The 27196-nt window shown below is 33.5% G+C and overlaps 1 protein-coding gene across 1 annotated transcript in view; it reads right to left on the bottom strand.

Moving 5' to 3' along the window:
- The window catches only part of LOC125070675 (midasin), a 29086-nt gene that overhangs the window by 1489 nt on the left and 401 nt on the right, over positions 1-27196 (bottom strand). Inside the window, exons 2-38 of the mRNA XM_047680625.1 lie at positions 26817-27073; positions 25702-25950; positions 25331-25626; positions 24377-24579; positions 23520-23683; positions 21922-23429; positions 21680-21845; positions 19279-21577; positions 17304-19041; positions 15590-17234; positions 15300-15514; positions 14982-15114; positions 14260-14905; positions 13637-14142; positions 13386-13562; positions 12844-13262; positions 12279-12418; positions 11308-11534; positions 10858-11075; positions 10165-10382; positions 9593-9763; positions 9057-9257; positions 8415-8629; positions 7850-8012; positions 6624-7759; positions 6242-6371; positions 5806-5935; positions 5417-5495; positions 4407-4623; positions 3988-4089; positions 3463-3624; positions 2395-2769; positions 1597-1771; positions 1368-1516; positions 967-1092; positions 643-827; positions 91-317 (exon numbers count right to left, since the gene is read on the bottom strand). Coding sequence (XP_047536581.1) covers positions 91-317; positions 643-827; positions 967-1092; positions 1368-1516; positions 1597-1771; positions 2395-2769; positions 3463-3624; positions 3988-4089; positions 4407-4623; positions 5417-5495; positions 5806-5935; positions 6242-6371; positions 6624-7759; positions 7850-8012; positions 8415-8629; positions 9057-9257; positions 9593-9763; positions 10165-10382; positions 10858-11075; positions 11308-11534; positions 12279-12418; positions 12844-13262; positions 13386-13562; positions 13637-14142; positions 14260-14905; positions 14982-15114; positions 15300-15514; positions 15590-17234; positions 17304-19041; positions 19279-21577; positions 21680-21845; positions 21922-23429; positions 23520-23683; positions 24377-24579; positions 25331-25626; positions 25702-25950; positions 26817-27073 — 15367 coding nt within the window. The remainder of the gene's footprint in view (positions 1-90; positions 318-642; positions 828-966; positions 1093-1367; positions 1517-1596; positions 1772-2394; positions 2770-3462; positions 3625-3987; positions 4090-4406; positions 4624-5416; positions 5496-5805; positions 5936-6241; positions 6372-6623; positions 7760-7849; positions 8013-8414; positions 8630-9056; positions 9258-9592; positions 9764-10164; positions 10383-10857; positions 11076-11307; positions 11535-12278; positions 12419-12843; positions 13263-13385; positions 13563-13636; positions 14143-14259; positions 14906-14981; positions 15115-15299; positions 15515-15589; positions 17235-17303; positions 19042-19278; positions 21578-21679; positions 21846-21921; positions 23430-23519; positions 23684-24376; positions 24580-25330; positions 25627-25701; positions 25951-26816; positions 27074-27196) is intronic.

The following is a 27196-nucleotide window of genomic DNA, read 5'->3' as shown; positions in this document are numbered from 1 at the left end:
TATATTGTATAGTCAGGTCAGGTTTTTATTTGGTACGATTAAACACGCAGGTGAACACGCATATAAATAAATAGTGCAGACGCCACGTACCGGCTCTCCGGGAGCGGCCGGTGGGCTCGAGCACGAGGCGCAGGCGCTCGCACAGCGCGCGCGCCGCGTCGGCGGAGTCGCGCCACACGCCGCGCCACGCGCCCGCCGCGCCCACCGCGCCCGCGCCGCCCGCGCCGCCCTGCGCGCCGCCGCGCTCCAGCCACTGCCGGACGCTCAGGTACTCCTCGACCGTGATGTCTTCCGCATGTTGCTGTGTTTCCTCGAGTCTAGAATATCATCATTTATTTTTGTGAGTAAATAATTTGATGGAAGTTTATATTAAAAGCTCCGTTGATCTGGTGACTATACTGTTAGGTTACTGATTTCGAGTTGAGTCAAAGAAAATTTATTGGGTCTTAATTTGGCTGTCAAGAAATACTCAGTTGCCTGAACTCTTGCCATCTCATCCGACTGTGAGTCTGAGACTATAAACCGGTGTCTACACTTCTGCATTATGATATCTTCTGTGTAGGTAGTTAGCCATTAAGATAGAATGGTGCCACCGTTGGCCGAATGGTCAAACGTCTCATGATTAATATATAAATAACTTACTTAGTATGATAAGTAGTTTCCCTTCCCCTCGGTACATTGACTGTTAATATATTATCTCCTTCCACTTCGATACCGGTTTCGCCGGTAGCTTCCTCGCCGCCGTCTTTCTTATTTCCAGTTTTTTCTTTATCTTTGTCTGTGCCATCTTTCATTTTCTCAGATGAAATTTCTTCCGATTTCTCTACCTGTAAATTAAAAAAAATTGCCTTATGATACGGAAAATCTAACAGGATTTTGTTTCGTATTTTTTATTAATACGAAATATTCCGAATTAAGAGAGATGTACAACTGGTAAAAGATGGCTATCGGAAAATATATTTTAACCTGAATATCATCATCGTCTACATCCATCGGAACTTCTTCATCTTCTTTTAGTTTTTCCGATTCTTTATCTTCTTGCTGCATTGTAGGTTGTTCATCCGCTTGTTCTTTTGTCGCAGCATCAACCACCTAAAAATTCATGAAAACAGTATAAATTAATCGTGTTTTGTTCCCCATTCAGTAAGAATGGATAATATTTCTTATAATGTCATTACCCAAAAGGGATGTTACCATTTACCATCAACTGCATCATATTTTATCCGTGCGACTTCTCGATTATTAAAAATATAATTGAAATTATTTTGTTATAATACTATAGAATTCGGAATTTAAAAAAACGATCCAATTATACCAAACCAATTCTCATTAAGTAATATATTTGTATTGCAAGTTGAATTACTTACCTGAAGGTCATCTTTCTTTGCTTGTTTAACATGTTGGTAAGCGTCTGCTTCTTGATCTTTGTTTTGTTCGGGTTCAACGCCTTCTTCTGCGTCCTCCTGTTCTACATTTAATGTGTGTGCTTTCTTGTGTTTCTGTTCATTGACATCACCTTTATATGAAAAATAAAAAAAATGTTAAATTCTAAAAGAGATGAATCAATTAAATCGACTTTATTCTAAGATAGCATACCGAGTGTTCGTTCTTGATCGGTTTTACCCGGTTTGTTCTCAAATCTCTTTTGATTGTCTTGCGACCTCTCTGCTCTTGCCGCTTGCTTTTCACCACGATGTCCTTTATCACTTTTATCTAATTCAGATCTTCCCGTGGACTGTATATCTTCACCTACTTGTTCTTGAGCTTGTTCCTGTGTTAATTGTAATGGCATTTTTATGTATGTGGCAAGTAAAGGCCGAGATGACTCAGTGATTAAAACGAGTGCATCTCACCGATGATTGCGGGTTCAAACCCAGGCAAGCACCACTGAATTCTCATGTGCGTAATTTGGGTATCTAATTCATCTCGTGCTCGGCGGTAAGGAAAACATCGTGAGGAAACCTGCTTAAGTCTAATTTTAACGAAATTCTGCCACATGTGTATCCAACAACCCATATTGGAACAACGTAGTGGAATATGCTCCAAAACCTTCTCCTCAAAGGGAGAGGAGGCCTAATTAGAAAATTAATGGGAAATGTTAATATAATTACATAAAAATTATGTTAACTATAGTTACTTTCTAGTCAATTTCTGCGACGGCGCCAGTCTCAAGGGGACTAACCAACAAAGCGAAACATATTATAATTACTGTACCTTAATTGCTGTAATCAGATGGAAATATAAATCGATACGACTGAAAAAAAACCAGGCTACACTTGCGTTTCTCGGAGTTACAAAATATTTTATTGTAGCCAAAGGATATAAATGATTAGAATTATTAATATTGAATATTTTTGATAATTTTAGAGGTAAAGGAAGTGTGTATTAACTTACATACGGCGCTGCATCTTCGTCTTTAGCTTGTTCAGTATTGGTCTCAACATTATCATTCGTTCCTCTTTCCATTTCTGCGTTTTCCACCTTATCTTCAGCAGAAGCATCATCATTTGAAGGGTTAGCTTGTGGATTAGCTTCGTGTTGTTTATCTTGCTTCTCATCCTCTTCATCAATACTGTCAGGATTCTTTGGCAGGTTTTCATCTTCCTTAGATTCTGGTTCATTTTCATCCGGTCCCATTTCAGGTTCAGGTTCCTTGTCTGGGTTTTCCTCATCCAGTTTAGTATTATCATTTGTTTCGTCTACATCATCGGTTTCGTTATTTTCCTTTGACTTATCATCTTCATCGTTTTGTTCCGGGTTTTCTTTATTCTATAATATTAAATAAAACGATGTTATTTACCAACTAAAATTTTAAGATTTCTCTAAATTATTTAAATTGTATAATAAACAAATTTCATTTATGGAAATTAATATTCATAATATTTTGATTCTTTTCACGTAATATCGATACATTTAACTATGATAAATATAAAGACAATTGTCTTTATATATACCGAAGACAAAAATAATTTTAACGAATTAGAAACAAAAAGAAAAATAGTTTCATTATTAACTAATTATAAATTTATGTATAAACTGAATCTCTATCATCAATCATCATCGTCAAATCCATTAGTATCGCGTGAATTATTATATAACAGAATCTGTTTTAATTTGTTTGATAGGTTACTAGTTATAGATAATATTCACTAAAATAGAATAAGTCAGTCAGAGCAGTCAGTCAATCGTTGTTATTTCCATAACCGTCGCTCAGTCATCTTCGATACAAACCGGTAATCAATAATTATAATTGTAACAACAGTTTAAATCGTCAAACACTTTTTAAATACGTTGCAACAAGAATTTATTGACTATAACGTTTTCAGTGTGTCGAGCTAAATTAGCGTCTAATACGTCATTAAATATTTACCAACTGAAATTTATAACAGTGTTATGTATATTAATAATAAATTTATAAGATAACTGATTGTTTATGTATTGGGTTATGAGTCAAGTACGTACCTGTTCCTCACCGTCCTCTCCTTCACCATCTTCTTCATCACTAGACACTTCAAGACCGTCTCTATTCCCCTTTTCCTCTTTTTCCTTACTTTCCTCCTCCTCTTGAATTGTTTCTTTCATTGTATCGATTTCAAATGGATTTTCCGTTTCTGTTTCACCATCCTTTAATTTCAACGATTTATATGTTTAATACTATTAAAATAGTAGTATTACTCTAAGCACTTATACTAAAGCTAAAAGTTTTGAAATAATGGGTCACGTGATGGTACGTGGTCACTACCAGAGACAATGGCGTTGTAAGATATATTAAACATTCTGACAACGCCGATTTGTCAACAACCTTGGGAGCTAACATGAAATTCAAGCCGAAACACAACAACACAACAATACTGAGTACTACTATTTGGCGGTTGAATATATGATGAGTGATATCTATATGCGAGACTGGCTTGCACAAAGCCCTACCACAAAGTAAATCTATGTTTAAGCATTTGTAACAAATATATTTCAAAATTCAAACCTCACCTTGTCATCGTCCCCATCTTCACCGTCCACATTCATGTTATCCGGCATTTCAAAGTCTTCCGGTTCAGGTAGTTGTTGTTCGTTACCATGATATGGATCAATCTATAATATTAAAAAACCAACAACATTTATAAATATATAAACGCGTTGATACGTTCAGTATTGATTATTTCGGATGATATGTCATATCTATCTATATAATGTATTTTTAAAATATTAAAAAAGTTTTAACCCCCAACCTAACTTAAAAGTGGGGGTAAAACTGATTTTCATTTGATTCTTATCAAAAAATAAACAAATATTAGGTATAGATTGAAATGTAGACCGTTGATATCCAAATTGTTGCTATTCGTGTTTGTATCACATTACTTCAAAATATTAGAAGATATATAACAGTAATTTTATTTCAAATGACTAACATGATCATCGTCAACTTCTGGTTCCTTCATTTCATTGATATCCTTCTTTTGTTTCTCCTTGCCTTCGCTCCCGTCGTCCGTACCCTGCTCTTGTTCCTTCGCTGCCATTTCTTTCTCGCCAGTACTTTCACCCTTACCGCGTTCTTCTTTATCTTTCTTATCTTTCTCTTCATCTACATCGTCTTCATCTTCCGAACCCCATATTTGTTGATCTAGCCTGATCATTTAAGTAAAAATAATAATTTATATTATTGGTTTAAATTTGTTACTAAAATAAATGTTAAAAAAAAAATTCAGTATCGCCAAAGTGTATCTAATTTCATTTTTTTTTTCTGTATTCAATATAATAATTACGTATATTTAATTCGAAGGATACAAGCACCTGAATTAGGTCGAGCCCGTGTCTCAGACGCTTTTCTCGTCCGATGACGTTATACAATTAAAATGATAAATTATTTCATTTGCTAAGAACTGCAAATTCCTATTTAATGGGCAGGTCATAAATCAAAATCAGGACATATTTTTAGTTACACTTTCACATTGCAGTTTTAATAAAAAAATAGTTCTACCAATAGACATTATCTTGTTTAAGTTTTCTCTTATTGTGAGCATGTGAAAAATAATTTAAATATGTATGTATGTATGAGCCGAGATGGCCCAGTGGCTAGAACGCGTGCATTTTAACCGATGATTTCGGGTTCAATCCCAGGCAGGCACCACTGAAATTTCATGTGCTTAATTTGTGTTTATAATTCATCTCGTGCTCGGCGGTGAAGGAAAACATCGTGAGGAAACTTGCATGCATCTAATTTCAACGAAATTCTGCCACATGTGTATTCCGCCAATCCGCATTGGAGCAGCGTGGTGGAATATGCTCCAAACCTTCTCCTCAAAGGGAGAGGAGGCCTTTATCCCAGCAGTGGGACATTTACGGGCTGCTAATGTAATGTAAAATTTTTGCAAGTGATGGCAAATAACACAAAGATCCTTAAGTATGAGGATATACATACTTTTCAGCTGCATTCTCAGTTTCACCCATTTGCTTGTCTGCCTCATCATTATCATCCTCATGATCAGAATCCTCCCCTTCTGAAACCGTACAAAAATCTTCAACATCATACTAAATGATTTTTTTTTAATAAATGATAAAAACTAAATCAAATCTAACATATTATGTAAATTACAAATAATTATAATTAATCAAAAACTAAAGATATATTTTATTATATAAACAATTTTTTAGATTCCATGGTCTGTGGATCTCTGACAGTGTAAGGCTTAAGATAAAACTTCTTGAAATATCAGTGTTTACGGGCGAATATGATGGCTTAATATTAGGTGGCCTATTTATTCGTTTGCCATTCTAAATATTGTTTTTAAATATTATATTAAAATTTACCTTTTTCTTCTATATCTTGTAAGTGTGAATCAAAGTCATCGGTCATGTTGACACCTTTTTCTTCTTCTTTGCAATCTCTATCATCCTGTTTCTTTTCTTCGCCAGGACGATGCGCGTCATCCAGTTGATCCTATCAATGTCCATTACATATAGTTAAGAAGTAAAGTATAGTAACTATTTGTTATGTCACGGAAAAGGAGAAAATTTGGACCTTACTCCACCAAACTGCTTAATATCAAAGAGACATAAGAAAAAATACATATAAACGTAATAGCTCGGAAATATTTGTCAGAATTTCATCAAAGATATGCCGACTTAATCGTGATATTTTCCTTCACCGAGCACGAGATGAACTTTAAAAAAAACAATCACATGAAAACGCAGTGGCACTTGACTCTAATAATCTCTAATTTTCATATAAAAAGGATAATCTTACCTGATTCTCGATCCTTTCAGACACATCCTTTTGACCTTCTCCTTCTCCAAGACCCGTACCACTCGAAAGCTTTCCTGGGCCGCCATCACCATCACCTTCCTCCATATCAAGGTCAGATTGTTTGCAAAATCTAAAATCAATCGATTATACTTGTTGAAAACAAATATTTTTGCAGTTATTTCTGAATGATAAATTAAAATAACATTCTTAAAGTTTAATTTCAGACATATAACGCCTTTCTTTAAGATTGGTTTGGAATATTCATATATATATTTACAATATTAATGAACCATTTATATTTCAGTCACACGGGTGAATTTAATGTCATCAACTGTTTAATTAGAAGCGATAAAAGTCTGAGATATATAAAAATTATACTAACCCTTTTGTTGCGAGATCCGAAAAGATCTTAAGTAAAACAGACAACATTTTACACGATACTCTGTGTACAGCCACTTTTTGCGACACGAAATATTGGACAAACAAAACAACTTGTTCCAATATTGGGACCAATCTCATAACCGCCGTCCTAACCTCATCTACCTCTGACCTAGTTGCGATATATTTAACGTAATCTACTAATAAGGATCGCATTTTGGTAATCAAAGTGTCCAATTGTAACATTTTGGAATCAGTAGATAGTTTCTCTTGCAATAATTCTTTCAAATGCCTGTCTTCTAATATTTCTTTCGATTCCTCCTTTTCGTCGATAATTTCATCGATTGCGTTTAAAACTTCGATATTTTCCATACTTTTGTCAGGTGGTAAATGTCTTTTGTATAGAGACTGAATAATTAACAACATCGTCGCAGCAATATCTTCGGTCTGTGTGACTATTGCGTTAGCTGATAGTTCATCCATGTCTTGGTCAAGAGGTTGGTCCATTTTGTCAAGTTCATTTACAGTTTCTTTTAAATATTTTACCAAATTCTCGATACCACGTAGAAGCGGATGTCGAGGTGTATAGTTATCAAAAATATTCGTCTCAAGCTTGAAGTGATACTCCATTAAAATAGCTTCGCTATTTTCAATTATTTTAATCAAATTACTTTTAGCATCGTTTGTTATATCGATATGGTTTTGAGAAACAACATTGAATTCTACAAATTCACCGATTTGCGTCGGGATGGTATTGGTCAATTTATAAAGGGCCGTTTTTTGTTTATCTACTATAGATATGATGGCCTTTGTTTTTTTATATAGTGCTTGCCATTCTTCACTATCCTTGAAACAACGAGATATAGGTGATTCTGACAAAACAACATCGAATTCGGGCTCGGTATTTGAGTTTATCGTTTTTTCTGGTAGAGATTTCAGTACAATACTAAATTGGTCTAATAAAATACTGGTCTGAGCGTAGCATTCGACTAGAATGTTGAGTTTTTCTTTCAACGTTGTGATGTTAGTATTGTCAATATCAGCTTCTAGGGCATTCGTTAGATTTGTCGTAACTGTTCGTAAATCACATATGAATCTTGTATATTTGGAAATTGATTTTTTCTGACTATTTGTAAGTTTCTAAAAACAATATAATTGTTACGTTAGTTATAAAATCAAATAAAAAACAACGAACATTTAAATGAAATTAAATAAATATTTAAAACATACCAATAATTGTGCAGCGAATCCCTTACAACGTTCTATATTCTGCATACCGAGATCGCTATGGGGGGATTGCAAGGCGGCTGCAAACAGTCGGTGTCGGGCGATGTTCCTCTGGAAGTATTTCTCGCAGCCAGACCATAGCATGATTAGTGTTGGGTCACAACGCCTAAAATGTAATAATAATATCACCTATATTATATACTTTATTTAAGTAGCCTCTAAAACTTAGGTAGTACGTCGATAACTATAGAATTAGTAAGTAGATTCTACCGAGGCGGCGGTAGAATAACTCACGTCTGGATTGTATTTACCCAAAAGATCTTACTTGATATTAAGGCTTCCAACAAGCCCGTATAGGAAGATACCACCACCTGATTATATGTTCTAACGCCAACCAGCAATATTAATTATTGGTTGTGTTCCGTGAAGGGTGAGTGAGCCAGTGTAACAACAGGGACAGGGGACATAGCATAGTAGTTGACAATGCAAATGTCTATGGGCCTGACGGTCGGCCTAAATACAATAACAAACAAACTCCATCTCCCGTATAGATATAAATTTTCCAAACCTGCTCTTTAAATATTTCATAGCTGCTTCCAAATCTACGGGCGGAATTGTAAAGTCGTATAATTCTTCTGCAGCTGACAATATGACTAAACCGGTGCGATAATTGAGGCCCATTTTAGTGAGATACTTAAATAGATCCGCGAGTGCTTTTCGTTTCTGCTGAACGATATTCTTAGCTTGGGACTTTTGTTTTTCTTTAGCTGCTGTTGAATCCACCTAAAAAAATAGTTTTTCGACCATTTTAGTATAGGGTAGTAATGGTTATAATCACAGCAGATAATATCATAGCTTGATTCCCCAAATTCCCAAGAGGATTGGTACAGACCTGCGTGACGCATACTCATACGAGCGTCACCTTCTACGAAAATATGATTTCGCGGAGCGTAAGACTGAGGAACTTGCCACTACTGAATACCCTAGAAGAAAACTGGTGAGAAAATGCCAGCGCTTTACACGTATACTATGCCGTAAAAAGCGTCTGGTATAACAGGCCTGCTTAGGTGGACCATCGGGACGACACGATAGGATGTGGCACTAAGTTTGGAGCGGATACCATTGACTTTTGGGAACTCGGTGTCCAGTGAGTACAACAATGGGATAAGAACAATCGTATAATGATTTAATTTTAATTGATATATCTTACCTCTAATGAGCCTAAATGCGCACTCGTCTCAATAACAAGGGTTACAAAGTCATCTAAACCTTGAACCAGCGCAGGGTATCCGGTATTCGTGATTGTATCCTTACATAGCGTCTTAGCTTTGTTGAGTAATGATGGAATCTTAGATAAAAGACTAACTTCTGATATTATTCCACAGGGCTGCTCTGACTGGTCTAAATATTTCTGAAAATGAATTTTCATTATAATATTATTAGTGTGTCAAGAAGAGTTATGATTATGTTTTTAGTTGTTATGAGCTATGTTATATGTATAATGAAATTCATTTCATATATAAATAATGCATATTTTTTAATTACTTAATTAATTTATAAAGATATGAGAATATTTTTAATATTATATGATTAATTAAAAATTAAATTAAACTTTAACTAACAATCTTATAATTAAAACGAATATAAATAATTTATGAACGAAATCATAGGAATCCGCCAGTAATCATTTATATAGACTTTAATTGAAAAAAATAAGTTATTTTAAAAATGTAATTATAAACAGACCTTTATATTTCTAGCTAGTACGATATGGTTCTGCGGGTCGATCATATAGGCGCCTCCAGTAGCACTCGCTCCAGTCGCTCTCTTTGGACGATCCCAGATACCGACGTGGTCTGCACCGACTTCACTCGTATTGTCGACTAGACAACTTGCCACGCTCTCTTTTAAAACTTTCTGAGATTAAAAAAGGAACGTTACAATCGTGCTTGTCATAAATATTTACGTCGATTATCATTATTACTTATAAATATATATATATATAAAGGCACATTATTACATGTGGTGTAGAATAAAAATATGATGGTAAGGCTTTGTGCAAGCTCCTCTAGGTAGATAGCACCCGAGCCGCCAGTTCTTCAGATATTCTACCACCAAACAACAGTACTCAGAATGGGTGTGTAGGTCAAGTCCAAGGGACATAACATCTTAGTTACCAAGGATGGTGGTGCGTTGGCGATGAAAGGAATGGTTATATTTCAACGCCATTGTCTATCTTGGTGGCGGTGACTACAAAAGTCACTCTATTTTAACTAAAACGTTTATGTGCAATAAATAGTTATATTATAGTTATAAACCTCAAACTCCTTTGTGTGTTTATGAAGTGCTTTGTGTGCCTTCTCCACTGTATCCTTGACACTCCAGTAGCTAAGATCTCTATCCCAGGTACAGATTTTGACGAAATCCTTTAATTTTTTCTCAATCGGAGCTCGTTTCTCTTTAATAAATGCAGCTACTTGAGCCGAGAACTGAGCGTAGAAGTTGTATGTGTTCCATAGTATCGATAATAGTTCATCTGCGAAATTGAATTAAATATTTAAAGAATACATAATAAAAAAATCAAACCATATCGAATTTTACTATCAATTTAACATAAACTCACTATTGATAAAGTTTAAATATTTGTAATAGTTCACCAAATAATTGAAATCTTTTATAGGGAAGCTCATTAGTAATCTTCTTATACAATGCGTCAGATATATTTACTAAAGACGCACATACGCACTGTATGGTCTCCCGTAATACGGCAAACTATATAGTTACCCACAACTACTTGCGGCCGGATAAATATACTTTATGGGAAAATATACTACATGAAAATACTCTAAACTTACTGAGAAACCATTACCGGAAAATAAAAATAATTTCAGTTATTAATAAACAATAAAAAAATAGTTGTGTCCTAATTCATCGCAATGACCAAGGAAGTATTCTGATTCTGTTTTTATTTTTTAATTCCTTTTCAATAGTAAAACAACATAAAAACTTACCTCGTCTTTCATTGCGTTCCAAATGCACAAGATGGCAGTGATACACGAAGACGATATCTAATCTGACTTCGAACTCAGCGAGGTTTGATTTCTCCATAAACTCCTTGAGCACAGAGACAACTCTCGCAGACGATACTGAGTCATCAGACTCAGGGTCTAAATACGAGTTGATTACTGCGTACATATAGAACCAGTACTTGTGGGCTTCTGCCTGTTTCCTGTTTATAAAAGATTATCACAATTACATGATATATAAAATAAATTTGATTTTTATAATAATAATAATGTACAAAAGATTGCTTCAATCAGTTGCTGTAAGGGAATGTATCGTGATATATATATGTACTCCATATAGAACACATGAAGATTGACTTGTTGGTTTAAGGTTAAAATTCAACGATAAGCCTAGTTGAAGTCAGTATATTTTTATTTTAATATTAGATTTCTTACCTTTGATAAAGATTATTGAGACATTCCTTCCAATGGCTCATTTCAAGTTTTCTCCAATTAATAATTTGCTGACCGACTGCCAAGGAAATATCGATCATATTGTTCCCTTTATGAGCATTTTTATTCCACTCCTCAATTTTGTCCCGGAGTAGTTCCAAGCCCGTCAAAAATCGGGATACGGGACTTGTTATCGAGAAACCGAGGATCCTATCGACTATCACTATAATCTGTAAAAATATAAATAAAAAAAAATAAAGTCACGAGCGTTTAGTTTTGTAACGTATTAAAGTAGCATGCAAAGATGCTAAAATTTAATACGCTTCTTGGCATATTGTCCAAGAATTTTATCAATATCGTGCTTGAATTAAAATTGGCCAATTCATTCTCAGATCTAAAAACACCTGAATATGTGGATGTAATATTTTCACATTTATAAATAACAAGCCAAACAAACTGTTGTGAAGTAAGGTTAAAATTTACCCCTTAAATAGAGAATGCCCAATAGAACATTAACAGGTTATAACTGCTGGCTGTACTCAAAGTCAAAGTCAAAAATCTTTATTCAATATAGAAGTGTACACTTGCTTATTGATTGTCAAAAATCTACCACCGGTTCGGAATTTAGCACCTCGGACCTGAGAAGAACCGGCGAAAGAAACTCAGCGGGATATATTTTTTTATTTTTTTTAACCATTTTCCATGTAGGTACACTACTTGAACTAGTGTTACACGCACGATAAAAGCATAATAGTCAACATTATTGAAAATTTTAAATAATTATATTGTTACTACAGGCACAAGGGATGTAACATCTTAGTTCCCAAGGTTGGTGCCAATGTCTATGGGCTGATAGCCACTTATTGTCAAGGATCCCATTCTGCCTACATATTTTCATTAAAGAAAAGGAAGATATTGTGTACAAAATTAATTTAAATTAATAAATAATAATAGAATCAATATTATATACTTACATCTTTAAGTGTTGGAAAATCTGGCCACTGATCTAACAACTCATTTGTGTTGTCTTTAACTTTTTGTAACAGCGGCAGGCACTCCCTCGTTTCCGACACCCAAGCCGAACGATAGAAGTCCAGTTTTTGATTAGGTGCATCTGTTTAATGCATAGTGTTCGTTACTTACAATAATATAATAATTAATGTATTGTTATTTTTTGTTACATATTTTATATTAAATTTATGTTTAATATTTATTTATATTTCTATGACGACTTTAAGTAGTATGAAATTATATAGCCTCTCTACACACAAAATTAATATGATGTTTTAGTTGGATTAATTAAAAACTGGTAGTCCCTGAGATCAGCGCTTGCAAACTCACATTCACTAAAGTTTTAGAATGTTCATGAACACAGATAAAATGGAGAATTTTATGTAAAATTTAAAATGAGCCGGACGATACCTACAAGAGTATGTCATAATGAAAAATAAAATGTACCCTAACTACTAAACTACTATTATCTAAATATCTTAAAAATATGTATAAATACCCAATAGTAGAATCAATTTTTTTACTCACCATTACCATCAACCATTGCTTTAATATGAGATACCAAAACAAGTAAACTTGGTGAAATTTTGCCTTCGAATTCCGCATCCAGTGCTTCCCATGCGTTCTGTATAACCTTGCTAAATATTGGATAGCGCAGTAACAATGGACTTATAACATCATTTCCTACCAATCTCTTTGGGCTGGTTAACCATTCCGCACTCGTCATATTTCGAACAAAGTTTGAATGCCACTTGTAAATTAGTGTGACATCTTGGGAGTTTATTAAATATTTAGATTTTGGTTTATCTGTGGTCGGTGTTTTAATTTTCTTCTGTTCAAGTGATGGTGGTTTGAACTCAGCAAAATCGGTTTCCGAATAGGATGGGAACATTTCCATTATCTCCTCATAGGCTATTGCTTCTTCGTCTTCATCCTCGCACTTTGATCTTAAAAATAAAAAATAAACTAAAACCTCTAGATAATTGACAGATCAACGAAAAAGTGGTTGGTTTTAGTCTTCTGTCCCATAAACTTAAAAGACTATCTTATAATAGAAAAAAAAATCTTACTTGGTGACATAAAGCGCTTCTTCATCCTGCTTCTGTTTTTCTATTTCTTGTCTCTGCTTCTCCCATGCTTTAACCAAAGCGTCTAGAGTATTCAACATTGCATCAATCGTCACTTTGTCAATTCGTTCCAATGCCATACTATTCATGCTGATTTCTGATAAATTCATTTTAAGGACCCTGCAAAAATATCATTTACATTAATCATTCTTATTATAAGAATTCATAACATTTTCCCTTTTTTCAATACTTACTGTAGACATTCTACTTCAGCTTGGTATGCATCCTCATTTACAGCAATTATATTCCTATTTAATACTTGTATAAAGCTGGATGATACAAATCGATTGAGGTGCTTTTCCCTTGCATCTTTAGAAGGAATGTTATCAGGATAAGTCAAGAGGGAAGTTAACATATTATGCAAATTGGGACCTTGTTCGACCTTGACGACAAGTTCCCTGATCAAATCGTTCAATAATGTAACGCTATAAATAATTTGAGAAAGCGAACTCTGCAAAGGTTTTGCTAAATCAGGAAATGCTTCTGAATAAGATGAGTCAACTTTTTTATTGAACGCTTTCGTTGAATACAACCATGATGAAGTCTCCTTAATAATAGTGTGTGCGTGTTGTATTATTGATTTGTCATACGTGTTTGTTTTTACTGCTTCAAACAACTTGGCACACGTTGATATTAAATTCGTTGAAATTGTAGCTACTGTTTTATCTGATAGAACGGACTTTGTAAAATGCTTACAATCCTGAAAATAGTACAGTTTATATTTATATAAAGAAAATTAAATAAAATATATGTAAAATAAATAGACACTGATTGTAAGAGCTCTTTAAGAATAAATCGCTCTAATGTCAAATCTTACCTTTACAAAGTTATTGTAAGATGGTTCTTGCGGTCTGAACGTATTGCCAGATGCATATTTGTGTACTCTTTGAGCAGTTTCCTTTTTTAAATCCATCAATATTTTACAGTAGGGGTGAACTTTTATCAACTTTTCTTTATTTTCCGATCCATCTTTATAACAAGCTACAGTTATATCTGCTGCCTTTTCTATATTTCTTTGCTCGCTTATAGTCCCAGATACAACACCATACAAATAATATACACTAAGTAATTTATCAAACATATTTATATCTTCTTCTATATATTGCACTTTGAGTCGATATTTTTCAACATGATCTATTTCGCTTATTTCAGCCATAATTCGAACAAAAATAAGACTCGTCAAAAGAGACAGTTGTGAAGTAAGCATCTTTATTTCAATTTTAGTAGACGTGGTATTTATTTCTTGGGATAAAATTTCCAAAAGTTGTTTTTGTATATGATTTGATTTATTTAACATATCTAGAATTTGTTTGTCATCTTTAAAGAATAATTCTAGAGATTGCGCATTATCATTCGAAGATTCAATTGCATTTTCCGTAACATTATTTTGTTCTGAGAGTATGCAATGTAAACAATTGACTAGATTTTGGTATCTTTCTTGCTCGAATGCCGCATCAGATTTCCTAAATTAAAACAATATGTTTTCATTAATAAAAAGTTAATTTGCAATTCTACATTGAAGTGAAACTAAAAACTTACAATTTCATATCAGCCGCAGCGTCTAAAGTCCCAATATTTTTCCATAGAGTATTTAACACTGAACCTATTTGCATTGAATATTCTACGCGATCTATTAAACTTACATTTTCATATGCCAAGCTAGGATGTGAATCTGCAAAAGGATAATCCGATAATAAAGTTTAATAAAAGCAATATACCTAGGTCACCTCGCTCAATTTAATAAATATGAGTATTTATGATGGTTTTGAAGAGAGGAAATGTATTATTTTCTCCTTGTTTATGATTTGATGAGATGAGATGAGATGTTTAAGATTATTAAGAAAAAGTTGGAATTACCTGGCGTGTCTTGATACGTTGTCAATTTCTGAACGTAGTAAGGCATCAAAGACAGGTTGTTTGACACTCTCTTTGTATTTCCAGGAATAGTATCAGCGATATCTTCGCTGCTAACTAAACTGTGCATATTTAAAAACGGTAGTGGATAATTTACTGGAGAATTGGAGAGCAGTTTATAAATTTCAGACATGAATGTGACGGAGAGTGTTGAAATCCTGAAAAGAAAAAAAAGTTTAAGGAAATTAATTAAATTTACACAAAGTACGCAAACTTAATTAAATTATAATCACCTCTGACGTGCAACCTCTTCATCTTCGCCGATAATTTTCTGAATAACTTGGAGCTGACTTATTAACATTGGAGGAAATCCTTTCATAACCTTTACAAAATTAATTAAATCATCTAAAACTTTCCAAGCATCTTTGCCAAATTCATTGCTTTTAAATCCATCGTTCGGTAATTTGTTAATGAACTTTAATAAAAGAGGTTGCAAAACAGTAATCACTCTTTGTACTATATACAAATTAATAGGCAATAGTTTGACTTCAGATCTTAATTTAATCGTTTTAGTGGAATTTTCATTTATGTCCTTTATATTATCCTGGATTTCGCTTACTGCAGTATTGTCAGGTACATCGAAGGCTAAGGCTACATTTGATAAATAAATAGGATCTCTAACGACTTTGATAAGTTGTTTGTTGAGTGACTCATAAACATTTAAATGGGTTTTATTATAAAGTTCTACTTTTGCAATACATAAATCGTATTCTTCTTCATTTTGATACAATTTTGGCTGTCCATAATATTTTCGTAATTTTTTACTTACTTTTGCAATTTTCGAGCAATCTTGGTCGTTGATTAGATTTATAGACTCTACTTCATTTTTAAATTTCTCTATATGTTTTTGATTTGTTGGTATTTTAAATAACTCTCCAATCAAATATTTTCGTACCCATTTACAATGAACATTTAACAATGGAATAATTTCCTCCTTTAAAATTGGTGTTCTTTTATTCCTAGCTTTTTCGAATATTGACATGGAACATATTTTTATATATCTATCACGCCAGTTAAGTAATTGCAGCATAAAGCATACGAAATCATCACTCATTGAAGATAAACTTGATTTTATTGCACTTTCGATGTAACTATCAATGATTTGAAGGTAGATTCGACAATTTTTCAAAATAGGATATTCTACAAAATCGTCAGTTAGTTTTCCTTCAAAAACTGCGCAGGAGTAGTTGAATGCAGAAAAACCGGTAGATGGCAGGAAGAACTTTATAACAATGTTTTTCAAATTTAAAAACAATTGGATAAACTCTGCATTCACTTTGCAAACGACCTCATTATCTAATGTATATGATTCTACGAAATACCTCTTGCAGGATTCAGACATGGAGCGTTGACTCAAAAAATTAAATGCTCCATCATTCAATTGGGAAGTTAAAGTACGTAATTTATTCTTATTGTGCATTTCTCTGTTTAATTTTAATATATGATTAACTATGTGTAACAAATCTTTTGAACATCTTTGATATGTAGTCAATGTGCAAAATAAAGAAATTAATGCATTATCTGTAGATATTTCTTCATTTGCTTGTTTGATTGCGGAGTATGCAATTTGTTTTGAAATTTCATAAGAAGAATTAGAGCATAATCCTTTAACAGTCAGTGTGTGATTAACGTCACTGGAGACGATGGGTTCATATTCCTCTGTTCCCAGTTCAAGTTCTAAGGCTTTTAACATTGTATTTTTCATTTCAGATAGAGATGCGTTTACAGAAGTAGCAAAGTCACTTCCGCTCCTCGGTTTTATGTAAACATCTGAAAAACTGTTCAACAAAGCCGTCTTACTTGATATACCACGGAGTAATTGTTGCCAAGTTAAATGAGCTGCCTGAAGCAAATGCGAGACAGTTGGACGATCTAACCCTGTTAAAAAAACATTAAATCAATTAAGGTTGCAAAAGTACAAAATAATATTAAACATACAATAGTTACCTTGAACGAATGCCGTCATCGATTCATGACATCGTATGCAAATGTCATGGTATTGGCTCGGAAGTCCACAAGAAGAAAGCAGAGCAACTAAGTCCATGTAATCCATTGTCTCTGATAACCCTAAGTCCCAATCTTCTGAGCTTAGTAAGAAAATTTCGACCCCTCTATTTCTCATGGCTCGAGATATTTCCCCATATTTTGGATCCATTGTGAAGAAAACTCTAAAGTTTGAATGTGGTTTTATTTCACTTAATTCACCTCTCTCTGGTATATTCAGTACTCCATTTGGTTCTAATAATCCATTTAATCTATCTAATACGGCTGCTGATGTCAGATTTACATTATCTAATAGTAACCATGAACCTTCTTCCATTGTTTTCACGAGCAATGAATCTACCCATTCAAATTTACCACCGGCGTTCACCGACAAATGTTTGGTCACTTTGATTTTTAGTTTCTCTAAGTTTTCTATAATTTTCTTTATTCCTACGCAGGTTATGTCACATGATCTAGTACATTCTAATAGCTTCTGACAGTGTTCAGAGAGGAACGTCAATTTTTCTTTGAAATTTTTGGTCTCTTCATCGGTGAACTTTTTATCTACAAAATTTGATTGATACGATTTATACTGATATAAGTTGCTAAGAAATTTATCTGATTTCCATTTGTTTATTTCTTTCACTAGCCAAATATTTCTAACAATTTGCAATGTTACTGTTTCTATTTCGTCATAAAGATTCTCCAGATTTCTATTAAAGTCAATTTGCTCAAAACCTCCCAATAGATCAGAAACATCCATTGCTGACGTGACAGGTACAACATGAAGTTCATTTCCAGTTAAATCCGCTAACACTTGAACGATGCTACTTTTACCAGTAGCTGTCGGACCCACCAGTATAGAGAGCCAATTCATTTTAATATTTTGAGCTAAAGCTTTCAAAGTCGGTAATTGATTCCTTAATATTAATAAGTTGGTTTCTAACGAGCGTCTATTTTTAAATGTCTTTTCTTTATTCCGCTGTAATTTAACATCCCCGACTATAATTTCGTCGTCTTTTATACCGAATTGTGGACTAGTACTACTTCTTGGATAAGCTGGACTAAATATTTCATCATATATTTGTGTCATTTTGGCCTTGTCATCTTCGGTTCTCATACGGTTTACATATAACATATCAACAAATTTTCCCGGGGCCAGTGTCTGTCCAAGATTATCATCATTTATGAGTGCTTCACACCATCTCTGAATGTCTCTCAAATTCATTTCCCATGGTCCACCTTTATGTCCCCATGCTTGCACTTGTGTTATCTCATGTGCAATTCTACAATTGAATTTTACAATCCTGTGTAAAATATCTTGAGGTAGCTGAGGATATTGTGCTTCTACGATAAATAAGAGGTCGTCCTTCGTCAGTGTGTCGATATACACTTGCGTGAATCTATTTAAGAATGAAACTGGCAAACCTCTTCTTGCTCCGCCTTGTTTCAATGGGTTTTGACATGCAAATAATTTAGTTTGTTCCTTAACTTTAAAAGTTTTACCCAGTTCTGGAATATATATTTCACCTCTATGATCAAGACATGCATTGAGACCTTCGAGTACTGGTTGAGGAGCTAAGTTGAGTTCATCTAGAAGTATCCAGTCTCCATTTTGAAGTGCATTCAAGAATGCTCCTTCTTTAAATGTAAATGAACCATCTTCGGAAGGTAAATCGGTTCCAAACAAATCAGTTATATCCTGAAATAAAATGTAATTATTAAAATAGCCTCAGTACTGTAAAAACAAGTTGCTTTTATTAGTTTTTCGATTTTGATCCCATTTTCAGTATGATTTTAGTAAGAATAGTGTACAAAATTAATAAGTGCGAACTTTTTTATCATTTTATCTTAATAAACAAATAAAAATATAAAATAAAATGTTTATAGTGTACATTATTTGGCAGCATAACAAAAAAAAGATTGTAACTAAACTTACCGTTTGATCACTTAAATTGATGCGGACCACTTTATGCCCAGAAGATTTAGCTAAAGCAGTTACTAAACTAGTTTTTCCAACACCTGGATTACCTTCTAAGAGAATAGCTTTATTTAATTGTAAGCCACGTAATAAACGCAGAGTATTTGATCCAGTGGTTGGTGCAGTAAATGTAAAGGTCTGTTTTTCATCTAAATTTTGATGAGGTCCACAGTCAATGAAAAACGGTTTGATGCCGAATTTAGAATCATTTGCTTCGGCTTTAAGCACCAATTTCTTATTGCTTAATACTTCTTTCAATTTATCTGTATGTTCATTTCCAAATGTTTTAATTTGATTAAGTAAGAATTCTATAGCGTTTTTTCGTAAAAGAACTAACGTTTCAGAATCAATATGGCCTGTGAGAGTTGTACCGAAACAATCTAAAAATGTCATACAAGCTCCATGGACATAAGCCTCAGAAACGTCTAATAATGTTTTTGTAACTGTCACATTAATAAACTGAACCCACGAGAGCAAGTCTCGTATACTAAATGGGAATTTGTTGGTAACTTCTGAGTTTTTTAACCAATCCGTGAAGTCTAAAATGCAACTGCCAATACCGGAAGTACAATCTTCTTGATTTCCTAAAGTAATTCCTTTAGCAACACTTTTTTCGAGCACCTTTAGTAAATCGTCTTTTGAACTTACATGATCGCACCATATTTCTGTAAATCGATTACGGAGAGCTGGTGATAGTTCTTTTTTACCAAAATCACCACCTGGATTCATAGTGCCAATAAAGTGGAAATTTGTAACTGCTGATATAACCACAATATCTGAACTGTTTTCCATGCCCCGTTCTGACAGAACCAGTTGTCGTTCAGGTTCAAGGAGGGAATTAAGTCTCTCTAACACACTGTCGTCGGCTAAAGAAATTTCATCAGCTAAAAACAAATAGCCATTCTCCATAGCTTTTATCAAGGGTCCATCTACCCATTCAAATAACCTGCCATCGTTATTATATTGCCTCACTGGGCGGAGCCCTCCCAAGAAATCCGAACTTTCTGTATGCATATGACAATTAACAGAAAGTAAGTGTCTTTGACTTAAAGCAGCTAAAACTTGGCAAATTGTAGTTTTTCCGCATCCCGTTTCCCCAACTAGTAGAACTGGTTCATTATGAATAAATGCTTTTGCTATTAAAACTGCTAATCTTCTCATATTAAATGTCCAAACTATGTGTGAAAATTCTGTAAGCTGATTATTAAGGAGCATTTCTAAAATAGACTTTGACACAGGAGACGTAGTCGAATGTAGACTGAAAAGATTATCGGGGTTTACTGTTCTTTTAATATGTTTCTCTATAACTTCCTCGATTATATTTCGTTCATCTTTCTGACGTACTTTACCAGCCAGAATTAAATAACCTTCATCGGCAATGTGTTGGTCCCAATCATAAAACTTTTCCGTTGTTAATGCTTCTTTGGAAGCATGTTTATATCTTTGACCCCATCTGAACAAATCTCTCAACGTAATAAAGCCATCCTTGCCTTGAACTGCAGCTGAGCCTCGCCTTCTTACTTGTAATTCTGCCATTACTTCGATCATCTTTTTACTATAAGTAGGAGGAATGTGACATCGTTGATGTAAAATGGTTTCCAATTCTTTTCGGGGTATTTCATCAAAGTGAAGTTCCACGAAACGATTTCTGAATGCTCTCGATAACATTTTTCTACCTCCGTACAATCCAGGAGGATTTTGGGTTGCAAAAAGCATAAAGTTTGGATCAGCTTTAACGACTTGCTGCGTTTCGGGAATGAAAAGCTCACGATTGTCGTCTAAGACACGGTTAAGCGCTTCCAACACATCACTTGGTGCTAAATTCAATTCATCAAGAATTATCCAATAACCCTTTCTCATAGCTTCAACTAGAACACCTTCCTTAAAAACTAAATTCCCGCTGGAATCTGTTGCATATGAACCTATGTATTCTTGTAAATCTGTATGTTCGTGATTGTTTATCCTCACGCAATAGTTTCCAGACGCCTTGGCAATATAAGTTATGAGAGATGTTTTCCCAACTGAAGTATCACCTTGAAGTAAAATGGGTAATCTGCCTAAAGATATAATACGTGCAATATCTCGAAGGTTCTTCCGTACAGTGGGAGTTAATATGTATCCATCGGGAATATTTATATCTAGCTTTCCCTGCGAAATCCAATGCCCTTCAAAGAGTAAATAATTCTGGCCTTCAACTTTTGGTTCCGGTATCAATTGCTTCAGTACCGAATTTAAATTCTTTTTTCCTATGACTGCCCTGAAATATAAATTTTAATTAAAGATAAAAATAATATAAAGTATCGAAATTTAGAATTGAAATATTTAGTACATTGATTTATATTTAAACTGTTCTACTTACTTAGCAATCATAGCCTCAACTTTAGGATGAGATGATCTATCTAATTGTGTAAGAAAAGAGAGACAGAAGGCTTCATACAATGATCGAGCTACGGTGCCACATTTTGCTTTAGCTGCGGCTGAAAGAGCCCTACATAGCGTTCTCAAAGAATAATGTGGTGCATTACCTGTAAAATATAGATATAGATAAAAAATCTACATAGATTAAAACATAACAAAATAACTATAATTTAATATCTGTACCTGCTCCATCTACTAAGCTCAGTTTTGCTTCTTTCTTTATTGTGGCGTAAAAATTATATATTGCTTCCAAAACAGCTCCACTTAAATTCATGTGATATAAATAATCACCTATGAGCAACATTAAATCATTTCTGACGGTTAGTTCGTCAATGAAAAACTCTGTAAATCGGTTTCTTAAACCGACTGGTAGGTCTTTTTTCCCAACATCTGTAGCTGGATTCATGCACGCAAATAGTGTAAAATTGGGATGTCTTTTAATGGGTACTTTGTCGCCTTTTTCGAGTAATTCTATACTCTCGTTTTTGTCTTCTAGTAATCCAGCAAGACATTCTAATATTTCTGCCGATGCAAGATTAATTTCATCGAGCAAAACCCAATACCCATGTTGCATTGCTTTAACAAGAGATCCTTCAATAAACGCAAAAGTCAATCTAGAAGCGGATTTAACTTGTTGTTCCAATTTTAAAAGTTTATGCCCAAAACCCGCCCACTCCTTTAACTTTTCTAATTTATTTTCTGTCGTCAAACGAGTTATAGCTGCCTTATGACTTTGCTTCATCAAAGCCAACAATGCGGTCCAATTTTCCGTATCGTAACATGATTCTATATGATTTATAAATTTTTTGTTCTTTTCTACATTATAAAAACCTTTGAACATTTCAATGTATTCTGTTTTTATTGGTCGTACGACATATTTGAGATCTACTGGTTTGTAGCCTCCAAGTAAATCAGCTGAATCTGACTGTTGATTCATATTTATAACGACAAGTTTATGACCAGTTTGTCTGGCCAAATACTGTATAGACGATGTTTTACCAGTACCCGTTTCTCCAACAAGAAGAACAGGCTCGTTTGCTGTGACACAACATGCAATTTTTTCAAGTAAGCAAGCTGATTGACGTGTAAATGAAAACACTTCTTCTTTATTATCAAAATCTATCGTGTCCAAACGTTTCTCAACTCTAGGAACTTTAGATCTTCCTACTTCCAACGAATTTGGATGTAATGAAACATTTGGTTTATAATGTTTGCAATAAAATTCCGACTTCGTTTCGACAATGCCCAAACACGTGCCTACCTTCTTTGCTAATTCTAACCTATGTTCTGGTGAGGATATGGAACTTGTGAATATATCCAGGGCATCTTGAAGTACTTTAAGAGCGGAATCTGGACTCGAAATATTAAAACCGACTACAGATCTAGCACACCATTTCATAAGATCTCTTGTTGAAATTAGTCTCGAACCTCTCATTAAAACGACATTAGAATTATTTTTTTCATTAGTTTCCGTTGACTGTAAAGAGGCGTCATGGTTGCCTACAGAAAACATCATGAACACTTCTATCATCCTTGAACAGATTGTCGAAAGACTAGAATATTTGGTTTGTATAATTTCTGCCAACTCTGTCTGAGATAAAGGTTCAACATTTATTTGAGTCAAGTGCTTTTGCAATAACGTACTTGAATTTGACAGTTTCTTCTGGAATCCATAATTAGTCACTACAGTTCTGTAATTTGGAACATAAATTAATAAATACCTTCTAGTAAATAAAATTTATAATAAACATTTTCTCACCCAAAATAAGTTCATTTCATACCTCTGTGTAACAAATAATTGAAATCCTGGAGTAACTGGTAATGCGTCTCTATATCCTGGTACGCAAAGCGTGTTTCTTTCTAAAAGGGAACTCAATGTTGAAGCTACGTCTAAAGCTGCACAATCAATATCTTCCAATAAGAGCCAATGACCATTTTGAACTGCCTATAAATAAAAAATATTTCCTTAATATAATTATTGACTAATAAATGACCTGCAAGAATTAATTCTACTTGGATATAATCTATCACAGAAAACTGCAATAAATATAAGAATTATACCCTCATAAAATCTAACCACTATTTCGTAAAAAATATTTTTACATTCTTTAAGATCGCGATTTTCTGTCGTAATTTAATGAGGATGATCTAGTTTCAGGAAAAAAAACGGGCCTAATGTTTTGGATGTTACCTATACAATAACAACGATTTACATTTATTACAATGTGGGTTTAATGCCCCTGTTAGGTGGCTAGCTCAGCTGTAGATCCAAATATCGTCTTTTATTACGATATTATGTTAAGAACTAGTCAATAGTAGAGGATAAGAAGTTAGTAGTACTAAACCCGCATGCCTTGTAAAGCACGTATACGTTATGTATCTCATCTGTGTGTTCACTTGCTGTACATCATACTAAAAATCTATAAACAGTGTACGTACGTATGTAATGTATATATTTTTGCGCGATGATAACCGTGCACCAGTTTCTGCTATATAATTTGTTACTCTTTGAAATTGGCCTTATGGTGAAAATTCGGACATGAGAACATTAATGGTAGTAGCATGTATTGTTTTGCATAAGAATACAGACACATCAATCTGGCAAAATACTATTTATGGTTATAATGTGTTAACATACCTCAGTAAGGACACCCGGTGCCCATATAAATTCACCAGGAACATCAGTACATTGATGGGAACCCAGCAACATTCGTGAGTCAGTTTGATCACCAAGCTGAACTTTTTTAAAAGCTACGCTTTTACGTCCCGTGATAGCTGCTAAATGTTCTACGAGAGAGGTTTTTCCGGAACCCACTGGACCCATTAAAGAAAGAGCCTTCCCTGCAAATATTAAATATGGATAATCTCATGAAATTCCATGATCCAAAGTGCAATGGAGTTAATGAAACAAATGTATTAAAATAATTCATTGGTTTAAAAAACTTACAATATTAAAATTATGCAATAAGATTACTGGAATACATCACTTATTAGACTATTTGAAGAACAATAGAAATTGCATCAATTACGCACAACTAATCACACTTGGCTAAGGAAAAGGTAACATAAAGTAATAAAAACACATTACAGTAATAGTTTTATCAGATTCTGTACATGCTATAGGTTTTGTATGTATGGAGTGATAGATTACATTACATATCTTTAATGCCAGTTTGATATATTATAAAATGCTTATGTATAAAACTGCCTTAGTTTTTAAGGAGAGATGTCCTGTAAGAAATTAGGTAATCTTTTCTTTTTTTTTCATATCATAAGAAATGTACGTTATGTCAAACTATTAAAAAACTTTGATAAATAAGGCATATTACAAAATACAAATTTATATTAAAAATTATATTTTACTTTACTGACATATTCTGTAAATGAAATGCTAGAAAAAAGTTACTACTGAGTTTCTCCTGGTTCTTCTCAGTTGAATCTAAGTTCTGAACTATTGGTAGTTTTACATTTAATTCAACCCAGTAACATGAGAATTCAAAAATACTTATGACCCCATTTGAATAACAATATTTTAAATTTAGAATGTTATAGTAGAAAAATGTAAACTTAAATATTGAGAGTATTCACGTACCTGATGCAACAGCCAGAGCTAAGCTTCGTAAATTATTTACGGTTGACTTAACGGGTACTAAATGACCAGACTGAATATTACTCTTATCATATATTGGTAACAATATGCCATCAATATTAACAACATTGCTTGAATTCATATTTAACTCATTTATATTCCCATCAATAATGTATGTTTCTTTTGCACGAGGAACATATTCTATTTCATTTTGTTCTTTAATATTTAAATTTTTCGATAGCATTTTTGATTGCGCCTCTGTCATATTTGTTAGTATAGTCATACATTCCTTAACCATCCTATAAGAAAGATTATTAATTATAAATAGATATATGTATCTTATCAAATGTTGGATGTTATTGGTACAAACTTACCATCGTATTTCTGTATTTTCATGATTGCTAAAGTTTACCACAAAATTTGTCCAGTCCCATTGTGTTGATAACTCATTCGGCAATTTACTAAGTAATGTATAACAGCATAATACTATTTGATAGTCTGTTATCTTTTGTCGGTAATCCAGCAATCTTCGTTTTTTTGGTGCCACATTGTAGGAATCTTCATGATGAATAAAAACTTCATATGGTGGTATTGCATTAATTTGAAAGTATTTCAAGGCATATCTAAAACAGATTCAATTACCAGATACAAGCACTTATACTCAATTGAATTAAAGGGTGTTTATGTCGGATGCCATATTAGCCAATTTTACAAGTTTTTTTTTGAGGGATTTAAGATTTTCTACTTGAACAAAAGTATAGTACTTATCAATAGAATCTATCTCTCGGAAAATCCTCTTTTAATTCAGTGTGATTTGAATGTTGTTTTACCCATAAAAAGGAGTTGTAAGTTATTTCTACACATTACATAATAGAACAGATTGCCTTCTAGAGAATGTATTTATAAAAAAAATGTGTATTCCTATATTGTTTACGAGAAAAAAAGTAATGTAGGCCAAGCTAAGTGCTCAATAGTTACTTCAAACTTCATGTCTTTTGTTCAAAACTACCTTTACAAAATAAATACTTATTCATTTATAAAGTTTGTCTTAGTTTATGGAAAGAAATATTTTTTTATTAATATAATCACATATATACATAATCACCGGCACTAATTATGACTACATATCATTTTATTCATTAATAAATTGCACCTGTGCAAAGCCAATGTGGGTCACAGGTTTATTCGATAGGAACAATTTACATTTGAATGGATGTTTTCTGTGTATCATAAGAAAAGCTAGTCATCAATACAATTTGCTCCAAGACATCACAATTTAAAAGTAACCTATCTGTGTATTAAAATACTTCTCTGAGATTGAATTTCAGTTGAATATATATAGTCATCTGAAACTGTCGGTATATCCATACTCAAAATTTTGGGTTTACTTTTGCCTCTCTTTGTGTTTACAATATTTTATACTCAATATCTAAGCAATTTATTTAAAATATTTACTATATTTTATTTTATAAATTATATCTAAACTTACTGTAGAATGTCAGGGTGATCACTTAACAAAGCCAAAGCTATTGAAAATTCCAAATGGTGTGTTTTTTCTAGATCAGTACAATGATCATAGTTTTTGTTTGAAAATACTGGCTTCAAAGGGATCTTGCTAGACACCAGTGCTAGCAGTATGTTTGAGAGATATTTCTTGAACAAGTGTGCATCTTCAAAGTTCAAAATAAATTCTGACAATTCATCTATCACGAGATTGATTTCAGTTTCATCATTTTTCAGCAACTCCTAAAAATATATATTTTGTCTGTGTTTATAGATAGAGAATTGAGAATATCAGTGTGGAATACATATTTAATATATTTGTTGCTTTTAACCAACATGTCGCAGATACATTATTCTGAGATACAC

Source organism: Vanessa atalanta, chromosome 17, assembly GCF_905147765.1.
Source record: "Vanessa atalanta chromosome 17, ilVanAtal1.2, whole genome shotgun sequence".
Taxonomy (NCBI): domain Eukaryota; kingdom Metazoa; phylum Arthropoda; class Insecta; order Lepidoptera; family Nymphalidae; genus Vanessa; species Vanessa atalanta.
This window is presented reverse-complemented; position numbering and strand designations above follow the sequence as displayed.